This window comes from Uloborus diversus, chromosome 2 (genome assembly GCF_026930045.1).
Source record: "Uloborus diversus isolate 005 chromosome 2, Udiv.v.3.1, whole genome shotgun sequence".
Classification (NCBI taxonomy): Eukaryota; Metazoa; Arthropoda; class Arachnida; order Araneae; family Uloboridae; genus Uloborus; species Uloborus diversus.
This window is the reverse complement of record NC_072732.1, coordinates 118,397,746-118,410,548: the sequence shown is the minus strand read 5'-3', so window position 1 is coordinate 118,410,548 and position 12,803 is coordinate 118,397,746. Positions and strand designations below refer to the sequence as shown.

Here is a 12,803-nt window from a genome sequence, read left to right as displayed (position 1 = left end):
CTAGAATTTTGGTTAGTATTTTCGCTTTACCACATTTTCTCTGTCCCATAGTTTTAATTATAGTTTTAATTATCCTCAATAGTAAAGATGCGTTTCTGTCTTGGTTTACGTAAGGTGTAAGGTACTGTTCAGTGAAATTGTTATTTCTCTGTTTAAAATAAAACATGATCTTTTGTTTTCCGATAATTACAAAATAAATTTTTACTTGCAAGAAATACTGTTGATAATGTCGCATGTGATGTTTTTGTCATCTAAATATTGTGTTTAAAATTATTCTGAAATGTGTACAGGAGAACGATTAGCTTATTGGACACAGAGTTAGTTTACGGAAAATGCATTTTCCCCCCCTTCTCAAAATAAAATGTTTTGTGAAAAATTTTGGCACAATAAGAAAACAGTTGTTTTACCATATTTTTGAATGCCATTAATCTTACGGGCCTGTTGGTCTCTAGTTAGTAACTAAAAATTTTAACTTTCAGGTGTCTATTTGATAGGCAAACACTAGGAGCAGTTCAGAGAAAAATTCTGGTAGCTGTAGGGATGAGGGCCAATGGTAATCGTTGGTTTTTAGGAGTTGTCACTTATAATTCGTCTGAATTTAGTAAAGAAAGTACTAAATATGTGCCCTGTTAAATTAGAAAAATGTCCGATTAATTCCTTCTGGCCAAACAATTTAAATTTTCCTGTGCGTAAGGAAGGGTAGGGGCAAGGGTAAATACTTGATGTAAATATATGTAAAAAAGAAGCAAAAATCAACAATGCAAGTCTTGTGATAAATAACATGTTAGTTTCAAAACAAGATGAACAGTTGGTAATGTTTTATATCACTTTCTTTTGGAATGTAGCCTGTTATACAACTCCTTGCCTTTAATATCCTATGTAGCATTGGTTCAAAATGTCTTTCTTGTACAGAATGAAAGATTGTATCATTTTTATTCATGTATTTCAAAATACAACACAAAACTCTTCAAAAGGTGGAGATGTCTCATTCTTGCACTGAGGTCTTCAAATGTTTTTCACCTGTGTATGAAATCACTGTGTGTTGTAACAGTTATGTCATTTGGTTTGCCGATATGTTTACTTCATGCCTTGACGAAAGTAGGAAAAATATTTTTAACAATATCTGCAAGTATATGGCAACCCTAGAATTTAGAAATTGGAAGTTGTTGAAGGTCGCCAACTGCAAAAGTTTTAGCTTGCAATAAGTAATAAATGGGTTAAAATTAAAACCTCCAAAAATAAAAAATGTGTCACCAAGTAACTAACTTACCTTTAACAGAAAAGTACCTTTAATTATTATCATTTTTTAAAAGGGCTTGTACATAATTTTTTAATGATATAAGGTTTATGTTTCAGTGTTAAAGCAGTAACTTTGGCGTACATATGTTGTGAACCAGAAGGAGGCAAAAGTGATTCTCCTCCTATTATTTTACATCATGGATTTACTAGCTGTAAAGAAAGGTGGAAGCCAATCCTACAAACCTTAGCTAATCAGAGTAAAAGAGTGGTAAGTTTGATAACAGTATTTTATGCAATTTAAATTTTTCTTTTTCAGTGAACTGCCGAGCAAATAATCAGTTTCCCTATATTTTACACTTAGCTGTGTATTTCCAGCAGGGTTGGCCGGATTGGACCCAATTGGGTTGGACCCAATGGGTTTTTTTGAAAAAACCCATTTAAAAAAACCCATTATTTAGCCCACTTTTGGGTTTTTTTAAATTTTTTGAGAAGTTTTTTAAAAAAGTATTTTATTTAAATACTTTTACAATTTAAACTTCTATTTTATTTGTTCTTCACCACAGACAAAGGACATAAAAAATGAATTTTGAACTTTAATAGTATTTTTCAACTCTTAACGGCATTAAAAATACTTCAAAGACTTAAAAAATATATATTTAACTTTATCTTTACCTGGTCAATGAATAACTCAAATTATCTTGACTAAGTCCTGTCACGTCTGGTTTTCTCAATATTTGTAGATTGTACAGAGGAAACTACTCTAGCTAAAAGGCTTTCATGTGAATTATTTTCTGCAACCTGACACGTCACAAATTTCGAATTAACAGGTTTTACAAATGGTCGGACAGAAAACAGAATAGGATGCACAGTATTTTCATTATCTTACAAAAAAGTTTAATATTTCTTAATCTGTACACAGAAACAGAAAAACAGGCAACATAAAATTAAAAGAAATGTCTTGATTAAGCTGGAATTCAGTAAATAGGAATTTAAACTACTTGAGGTTCTACAGTAGTTTTGCATAAAAAAATGAAATACAATAAAGTAAAATGCAAAATAAATAGTAGTAATTAAAAACGAACAATAGATTTTATCACTCAAGAAGTAATTTTGCCTTAACTGTTGGTAATCATGGAAACTAAAAAATCTGAAACTTCACCATTCTTGGGTTTTGTCGTCTTTCATACTCTTCTTCATAAAACGCCGAATTTTAACTAGTTTTCCAGCTTTTTTTACCCCAAGACAATTCTTGTGCTTTGTTCATATACTTACGCTACAATATGCTACAAGTACCCTACATTTTCCCTTAAAAAGACAAAAAAAAACCCACATTTCTTTTAAAAAACCCAGCTTTAGTTGGGTTTTTTTTGGGTTTTATTTAAAAAAAACCCAAAAAAACCCTGGGTCCATGGGCTTTTTTAAAAAAACCCGGGTTTTTGCCAACCCTGATTTCCAGAAAGCTGTTTATCTTTTGGTGTAAATAGTTTTTCTGGCATTAAAAACAAAAATTTTCTCTAATTTTAAGAGACCTCTATATTTATACACAAGTTATGAAACTTATTCAGAGCTTTTTATCTAAAGCATCCAGGAATCAGTTTGAGTATTGAGTTTCATACTCAATGTTTCCGAAACATCGACATTGATGTTGCACCCCTAACTCTAACATATGATTTCTTTATATAATAATCTGTGGGAGTATATATGCTATTTGTTGTTCATAATTTCAAATAAAAATTGTGAATAATATTATAATTATCAAGGCCAGTGAAATGAATCCCGACTCCCTTTATATTTAAAGTTATAATAAGGTTACTGAAAAACTGAATGTTTCTAAAATATTAATGTAGCAATCTTTTTTAAAGGTGTATGCAATTGATGCGAGAAATCATGGTGAAAGTGAAAGAAGTGATTTTTTCAACTTTGACATTCTGACAAAAGATCTTGAGAACTTCATGGAAGCAAAAGGCATTTCCAAAGCAACCTTGATTGGTCACAGCATGGGTGGAGTTGTTACAATGGCTTTAGCTGTTACAACTGTAAGTGTACATTATATTTGATTGTACAGTGTACAGTAGAACTGCAATCCATCTTTCATTCTTCCATGTGTAACATCTCGTTTTTACAATCCCAGCACTTAAATGCTGTCTTAACTAGTGATTGCACAAAGGAGAGTTATGCTGATTCGATGAATGCCGAAAGCTTCGGCTGCTTAATTTGAAACATTAGTTTAACCTTTACTGTTTCCTTTCATGTTTCAATTATTTATTTTTTGTATATACAAAGTAAAGATCTTCCTTATGATTGTACTTAAAGGAGTAGTAAAAAATCTGCTGGATTTATTTCTTGGAAGGTTGGCAGGTATGATAATGTCATGTAACTAATTCATTTTTTCATCAACTTTCAAATTAAATAGAATTTAGTTTTAATTACTGAACGGTATCTAGTTCAATATCCACATACTTTTAAATTAAATGTACACTTCTACTATGTTTCATTATAAAGTACAATTGTATATAGCTTAAAAACATTATTTTACATAATAATGAAATAACTGTTCGAAAGAGCTCACATCATAAATTGTTAAAGGTCGAATTGGCCAAATTTTAACTCCTTATTCGGCAAGGCCAAACCTTTATTCCATCTCTGGTTTAATCAGTGTAAGTAATACTCACTGATTGTTCTAAAACTAGTTAAATCCCACATCTGTCTTTCAAAATCTATGTCAACCTAGGGAAGTAATAATAAGTTCATCCTCCTGGCATTAAGTTTAAGGTGAAAAAAAAATTATTCTAATATGACTTGGAATTCCATGCATATGTTTCAATATAACTGCTGGTGCTGAATATGAAAAGAAATTGTGTGCAGGTCAAGTCGTCCTTTTACGATTGATGAAACTTTAGAAGAAAAAAGACTGAGTTGGAGCTCGCGCGGGAGATCGAAAGAATGGTTCCTTCACCATGACAGGGTTGCCACGCACCGGGAAAACCGGGAAAACCTGGAATTGTCAGGGAAAATGAAAATGACCGAAAATCAGGGAAATGTCAGGGAAAATGAAAAATTGCATATTTCCGATCGATCTTGATCGTTCTTAGCGCGGCCCGCGTTATATGACGTCAAAAAAAAAAACTTTCAACCTTCTTTTTTTCGCCGCCATTCCCATTCGTCGTTTTGTCATTCCCCTCTTTCTTCTTCCCCCTGCAGTTCTTTTTATCAACTCTCTGCCATTGGCACGTGCGCCATAGGTACTTCTTTTCTTCCTCGTTTGAGCGGGCTCTGTTTAAATGCTGCTTGTTTACGTCAGCAGTTCTGAAGTTGTTATGATGCACAGCACATTGTTTGGTCTGTGAGTGCAACTAAAGTTTTTAATGAACTGCAATAATCTTTTCATATTTTATATTATTTCTTTAAATTAATTAATGAAATCGTATTATTTTAAACAATTTTGTTCTGTAAATTTAGTTCATTAGACAATTTGAAACTTAGAAAGTTTCTTTTTTACAGAAGTATCGCTAATCTTTTAGTATTTTGGTAGTGATCTTTAAAGACTTCCAATGCGCTTCTTTCTTTCAAAATAAAACTAATCCGATTAAAAAAAAATCTGCACATCAGAGAAGTTTCTGATCATTGCTCAAAATTTAACTTTATGACAGGGTGCCCACAGGAGTGATTATGGCGCAAGTTGCGCCACCAAATTTTTTTTTTTTTTTTTTTTTTGGGAAGGGGGGATTTTTTAATTATTTATTTTACTTTATTTTCATTCAAATTATTTGCTCATATTATTTTATTTTATTATTTTCATCTGTGTGTGCGTGTGTATTTTATTGCGGAGGAGCGAGCACTTTTCTTTCAAAACAATAATAATTAAAAATAAATAAATAGGAAAAAAAATAAAAAAAGAGGGTTAAAAATAAAAGAGCTAATGGGTTCAGAAATATTGCGGGGGGAGGGGGAGGGTTGTGCCATTGAACTTGGGGGGGGGGAGCACCCCTGTTCTATAAGCAACAAACAGGGGAAATATGTGAAGCTAAAAGATGCATGATTTTTTTACAGGCCAAAGTATAAAAGCGCTGTGAATTCAATGGATTGGAGGGCTGGAAAGCAATAATTGAAAAAGTTTAGGTTTCATATTTTTTTAGTTCAGATTATATTAGCAATTAACTTTATTTTCGTGATACAGATGTCACAATTGTTAATTTCGCAGTTCTTTCACTTGATGTAAGGCAGTGGCTCCTTGCTATTGAAAATTAGATATGCTACATTTACATTAATTCTTTATTACAGTGATTTGCTTCACTTTTGTTAGTATATTAGGGTAGTTCAAAAATACACTTAAAAAAAGAGTTTCTCCTAAAAAACAGGACACCACTCAATGTTTTTAGACTTGTGGATAGTAAAATACTGGAAGAATTTTAACTTCCTATCCCAACTGAAAGCCAGTGCTCGACCCCCTCCCCAAACTTCATAAATATGGGGAGGGGGTTAAAAAAATATATTGAACTGAAAAAACAATGTTACACACTATAATCTACACGAGTTATATGCATATTCATTGCAATAAAATAATTACTAACATAAAAAAAACAGCTGGGGAAATTAAATGTTTCTAAATTTGTGACTTTTTCTATTATAGGGCTAATGTTAAATTAAGGGGTCATTGAGCAACCTCTTAAAATTTGAGTAAGAAGCTAAAACTTTTACAGCACAATACTATTAGTAAGTTTAAAAAGATAAGGGGTGTCTTGGACTCGACCTGAGAGAAAAAAAAAAAAAAAAATTGAACCACCGTTACTACATATTTTTGATTACTTCAGCTTGAGTAAATTAAATTTGTTAACCATTGTTTGCAAAGATTGAAAATGAGGTAAGTTTTATCAAAATTTGAGATGTATATATTAATGTTGCAAAATGAAGATGGAGATCAATAACCTGGAATTTTTCTCAAAACGACCTGGAAAACCTGGAAATGTCAGGGAATTTCATTCTTGAACTTCCGTGGCAACCCTGCATGATAACGCTCCCATACACACAGCCTTCACTATTTACCGCTATTTGGCCTCTCAGGGGTGGCCAGTCGTTCCTCGCCCCCCGTATTCGCCAGACCTCGCCCCCTGTGATCTTTTTCTGTTGCCAAGGATGAAATAAATTCTGAAAGTGAAGCGTTTTGATGATCTAAAGGCTGTAAAAACTGCTTCACAAAGGGCACTGGACATGGTCAAAGTTAAAGAGTTCCAGGGGAGCTTCTAACAGTGGAAAAAAAAAAAAAGAATTAACAAGTGTATTGTATCTAAGGATGAACACTTTAAAGGAGACTAAAGAAAATTTGTGAATAAACTAATATATAAATAATTTAGAACCAAAATCCGGTTATTTTTGTCTTTCAAATTTTTAACATTTTAATAGTGAATTTATTATGACCATATAATTTTTCACATGATAATTTTTTATGTAGACCATTTTGTCACTTCTCAGAATCTATCTTTCAAAATAATTAGTTCATTGAGAAGTTATTGATTGAGGTAATCCTAAACAAGTAACATTCATTCAGTGACATTGAAATAACGTACCAAAACATTGAGTTTTTTCTTATGAAAGTAAGACACAAGTGACGTTCAAATGGACAAATTAAATAATAAAGTAGGAATAATGACTAAAAATGTACTTAAACCAAGGGCGGATACAAGGGGGGTGTGGGCGGTCGCCCCCCCCCCCCTGTATCCGCCCTTGAGCCAAGAGATAAATAACCGGGCACCTACCAAAATTAACCAAAAAAAACTAAAAAATATCTGCAAAACAAAATATTCTTCAGAGGCAAAAGAACATTATTTCTTGCCTTTATAGGGATAAGAATTTATAACATTTTGTTCTTTGTTTGGATTGAATTTTGGCATGAAAATATGATGATACAGAAACCTCAAGATCTTCACCGAGAAAGAAAAAGTCTAACGGGCTAAAATGCAAATCATAAAGGGGAAACATAACCTTCGCAATCAGACATTCAGAGCCGCCGATTTTTTGATAACGCCAGTCATTCTGTCTGTAGAGTCTCACTATAGGAAACGGGGAAATGTTCAGTCATTGTCTCTCTTGAATACTGGTTACATCTAACTTCCAAAAGTTGACTATAAGTCCAAAAGAAAACAAATCCATTTATTAGGATTTTTCAAGAAAGAAGACGAAGATAAAACCCATGAAATTGGTGAGCTACCAGATGTTGTTAGACAAGGTACATTTATGTATTTTGTATTTTCTTTTCGTTTTTTCTTTTTCTGATTCGACAAGTTTTTGGTCTGTATGTGAGTGTGAATGCATAGATATTTTTAACGCCTCATTAACACATTCATTAAAAATCGAAAAGACGGCTCAAAAAATATTGTGAACTGTAATTGACGGTTTTAAGCAAGGTTTTAAGCCTTTGAAAACCTTGTTGAAGCCTTTGAAAACACAAAACTTAAGTTCTGCGGGATGATAATATTTATCAAAAATTTATTAAATTAGAAAAAATTATTAAATTAGGTCAGTTTTATATTTTCTCTATGTATTAAAAAAAAGTAAGGTCAAAGAAATAATGAAAGGAAGTCTGTGGCGGGCTTGCGTCCTGGAGACCCCATAGCACCTATAACCTTGAAATTTTGTACAAAATTACTTCGAGCCCCCTCCCCCCATTATTTGCACCTGGGGTATTATGTTTTAAACTTCGAATTAGATTTTTTGTAATTTTAAGGCAGAAATTTCACATTAATTGCGTATTACCGGGATGAAAGATTTCCCATACCCCTTAGCATTCGATGTCGTTGGAAAGACATTTTTTTTTCTGAATCAGATTCAGCTTGTTCCAATATTAACAATGAATTAAAACAACTCAATCAATTTTTATCACATTTGTATTTGTTTATATATATATATATATATATGGGGTAAATAATAAAAATCTATCGCCCCCCCCCCCCCCTTGAGAAGTTTCTGGATCCGCCCTTGACTTAAACTAAAATCAATGTACAGTACTTTTTAAAACTGCAGATAAAAAAATACTTACTCATTGAAAAATATTCTAGTTCAAAGTTTTTTTCGCTGTTTTTTTAAAGTATTTTTTAAAGTAAACATTCCAGCAATTGATTTATTGTTTTGCTTTTTGTTTCTGACTTTTGATTGCTAAATTTGTTCTATTTTACCGAATTCCACTGCTCACAAGACATTTAATATCTTTACATGTATTTTTAGTAATATTATTTATGGTTTATAAGTTTTTGAATTATTATGTATAATGGCTTATGAAGTTCACACTCTTTGTCAGCTTCATTCACCTGAAGACCATTTTGCAAATTTATTCATCAATCAGTTTTTGACCACCAGTGACTCGTCATTGTTTTGAATGATTTCACCGATTTATTATTATTGTTGGTGGTTAATGAAATTTCAAATGTAAATGTGGCGTTATTTATTCGGGATTTGATTGAAAAAGTTTTTTTAACTGCATTTCAAGAACAATGCAAATTTTTCATAGATAACTCCAAAACATATTCGTAAAACTAAAATCAGAAACTTCGGGATTTTTAAGATTTCCAGATTTTAGACTTTCAAGATTCAGCTCTTTTTGTTTAAACGTCCTTGAAGGAGTTTCCAGTCACTTTAACTTTCTTTGCCAGATTTAAAACGAAATAATCATTTATAAAAGAGGAATAGTTAAGGATGTGTAGCTTTAGAAATCTACTTCCCACTTGACGTATGGCAGAGTTTGTACTTGAAGATGTTTTCAAATATCAAGCACAGTGAGAATTTGAGTTTGTCCCTTTCTATTTATTTATAATCATTAGATTTTGTGCTATTTTTTGTGATTTGCCTTCATATATATGAAATTTTCTTACTTAAGTTAAAATTAATGTAATATTTTAAAATATTGTCTTTACTACGGAGACTTGTCAAACATTTGAAGGCAAAATGTTCTATTCCTTTCAAAAGAAACCCAGCAAAAGGAAAATACTACGGTAGTTGAAGTTTAAAAGAACCAGTTGTTTTAAAATTCTTTTATAAGTTAAAATTAGTAATTAGATTTAGTGGGCATAGTAAAATTGCTGACATATCCCACACACTAATTCTTTTGTGTAATTCATGCTTATCAAAATTTATTATGACTTTTACTCTTGCATCCATACAGTGAAACTTCAGTAACTCGACACGCAGATAATTTGACTACCTCGGTAAATCAGCATTTTTCAAATGGTTGACTTTTTGCTAATTTCAATGGGCAGAAACCTCCTTTACTTGACACACATTTGCAGGAACCCCTATAAGTTGACATCCAATTGCTATTCTTGTCCTAGATAAAAGCAATGGCAGCAATCACGGACCAGTGTTTTGTCTGTACACTGTGTCTCTCTTTGATCAGTGCAGCAACTATGCAGCAGTTTATAGAAAGATTCTAAACTAGTTTAATGATAGGGGGGATGTGCACTGGTTTTTAACTCCTGACACACATAGGAAGGGAGTTATGACTTTGACTTATCTGTGTGTTTGTCTGTGGCAGTCTAGCGTTGAAACGGAGAGTTGATTGAGAATGTTCTTAGCTAAGTTGCGTCTTTGGATGACATTAATTTACAAAGGTATTAATTAAAAACCTCTAGAAGGTTTTTTGCAATTTTTGCATTGAAAACACAGTTAAAAATTGGACTAGACTTAATAGGCATTAAAATTATGGAACCTCAGTAAGTTGACAACCGTTTATGTCGACATGTTTTCATGTGCCTTTGGGTTGTTGAGTTATCAAGGTTTCCCTGTATATATCCCACACATTAATTGTTTTGTGTGAGTGCAAATCTTTTTTTCAAAAATATGACATTTTTCACTCTTACACTTTACCTCACCCAGCCTTCCTTTATATTATTACGCTTAACATTATTATTTTATGTAAATAAGTTTTTTTAACTGCTATAAAGCAATTCAGTGATGATGATGAGGAGGCACCACTTTTCTGTAAAAAAACCACTCACACATTGTGTATGGCTTTCTTAAGAAGAATATACCATAGTAATTAGAATTTTTTTCAATTCAAATATTTGTTCGTTATTGTGAGTGTTTGTTACTCGAAGTGAATAACATTGCACAACCTATATTTCGGGACCAAAACTTGAAGAAATGTCCTTTTATTAGAAGTGTAAGCTATTTGGGAGTGTCTGTTAGGGAAGGTTATACTGTATTATAATATAGCTGAAAAGATTTTGATTATTGTTCCTATGACTTATACATGTAACGGATTGCTTGCCTTCTGTTATTAGTGTAATTTATTTTATTGATTTCATTTCAAATCTGATGCATCATAATGCTTCGCTCTGTGTCAGTTTTTCAAAACATTTCCATTCTTTTAAATGTCTAAAATTGATATAAAAATTTTGAGACATTCATAATCAGCTGAATAAAATGTTGATGAAAGCTTTTGAATTTTATGGACATTTTGTATTATTGATTTTTTTGCCTATAACATTTTTTTTTTAATTTTAAGCCAGAGAAAGTAGAAAAACTCATTATTGAAGACGTAAGCCCTAAAGAACCAGAACCAGAACTGTATTACATTTTCGGTGCTATGTTGGAAGAGCAAATCAAGTGCTTTTCAACTTTAACTAGCTCAGATACAGAAGGGACTGTTCAACAGAAGCTCAGAGAGTGTATATATCGTAGTATACCAGTAAGTTTTTTAACTGTTTTAAAATTGAGTTAGTCATTCCGATTCAAAGTGATTATGCTCACCTAGAAGCTGTGTATTTGCGACCAAATTAGAGTAAATCTTGCTGTTATATATTAAGAACCTTGTCCTTAGTCTGAAAAGAAAAATTTGTATTTATTGCAGATCAATGCTTAAAATCCTTAAAAAATATTTAACCATTTGAGTATGTCATGGAAGAAAGCAAACGGCTTAATGCCACCATGCTTTGCAGAAAAGCAAAGACAATTCAGAGAGACACATAGATACAAAGTCCACAATAATAAATTGGTGGTCTCACTCTATGTTATGCACTATACTTTTTGTTATCCCTGTTTCATTTGAATTCTGAAGTAAAATTTAAAGCAAAAGCACTCGTGTGGCCTAAAATTGATAAATCACTAACAAAAACAGGCACTTACTTTGAACATTAAGAAAGTAATACAAAAAAGAAAAAATCCTCATTGCCATTTAATCAGTTCTATCTGCCCTCCCACTTAAAGTGTTCGTTCCTGTATGCTATTGGGTCAAAGTGACTTTGTCAATCAGTTCTATCGCTCCTCCTTCTTGGAGTTAACATTTCTGGTATGCTATTGGTTTGAAATTTACGCCTGATCCCATGTGGAAAAAGCATCATATTTCCTCTACAGGACATAAGAGAACATTATAACCCTTGTAATGATGTTATTCTCTTTTGTTTATTGTGAAGAAAGGACACTGCACACAATGCGTGAGCAGCTTTCGTTATGCATGTAATATGATCGCACATGCAATATGCATAGTACTTAGCCGTAGCCAAGTGGTTAATATTCCGGAATAAAGCTTTCAACTTAAAAAAAAAAAAAAAAAAAAAAATCTAGTTTCTCAGTCAAGGCTTGTTGTCAGCTGATGTTTGAAAGAAAAAAAAATATTGTTGAAGGTGTAATTGTAACTCAACTAAAACAAATTTCTTCTTTTAGGTATGTGTTAAGTTAATTTTTGTTGTAAAAATGTTTACTGTGGTTTATTGTCATCTATGAACATTCTTATCAATAGGGAATGTTAACTCTCTTCTCTTCACTAGCAATATGTAATTTTTGTAAAGTACATAAAAAAAATTTTTTTTGCACCTATTCGCTCCCGAGTCCTGACTATCTGACTATAACTTTTGTGCATACAGGAGTATATGGATGCTTCCGCCTTTTTTTTTTTTTGAAGCACTATGATCCAATGCATAATGATCACTCAATCAAAAAAATTTAAGCTAAAAAATTAATGAAATGTCAATATTAAAGTATGTAGGAAATGAGCATTTTAAGTACTATTATTGTGCAAATAAATATTTTTATATGGATGAACATTAGGCTAAGTTGATAAATATACCTTGCATATTTTTCAATTTATGCATTGATTTCTTCTAACTTTCTCGAATTTACAAAATTATATCATCATAGATGATAAAATCACACTTTTCGTAAAATTCAGTTTAGTTCCTTTCAGCAGATAATTCCTGTTTTTAGTAAAATTTGTTTTAAATATAAGCATACCTTTATGCTTTTCTAAATTTGATGTGTTCAACGCTTTTTATTTTTGTAGGAAAATTAGGCTCACAAGTTAAATGATTATATGGATTGATTACCCCTTCAGGCTCTTTTTATAGTTCAGTCAAGAGTGTTTTTTAATTATTTGTAATTAAAAAGTAAAATATTAATAACTGCATAACTGGTGGTTAGTACAAATAATAAATAATTGGTTATCTTTTCCAGATGATACCCGATGCTGATCAAGAAGTAATACAGGCAATGAAGTTTCCCATTAAGAAGGGGGATCATGGTTATGAACCATTAACAAACTTGAAAGTACTTCTAAAAGCTGTACAAAATCCTCCTATTTG

General features: G+C 31.9%; 1 protein-coding gene across 1 annotated transcript; it reads left to right on the top strand.

The window, feature by feature from the left end:
* Positions 1–540: 540 nt before the first annotated feature.
* On the top strand, positions 541–12,798 carry LOC129216509 (protein ABHD11-like; the record flags this gene model as incomplete). The annotated part of the gene is made up of 5 exons (XM_054850724.1): positions 541–553; positions 1,368–1,507; positions 3,102–3,275; positions 10,733–10,915; positions 12,676–12,798. Coding segments are annotated over exons 1-5 (633 nt in total), but the record flags the coding sequence as incomplete, so codon positions are not given.
* Positions 12,799–12,803: the final 5 nt, after the last annotated feature.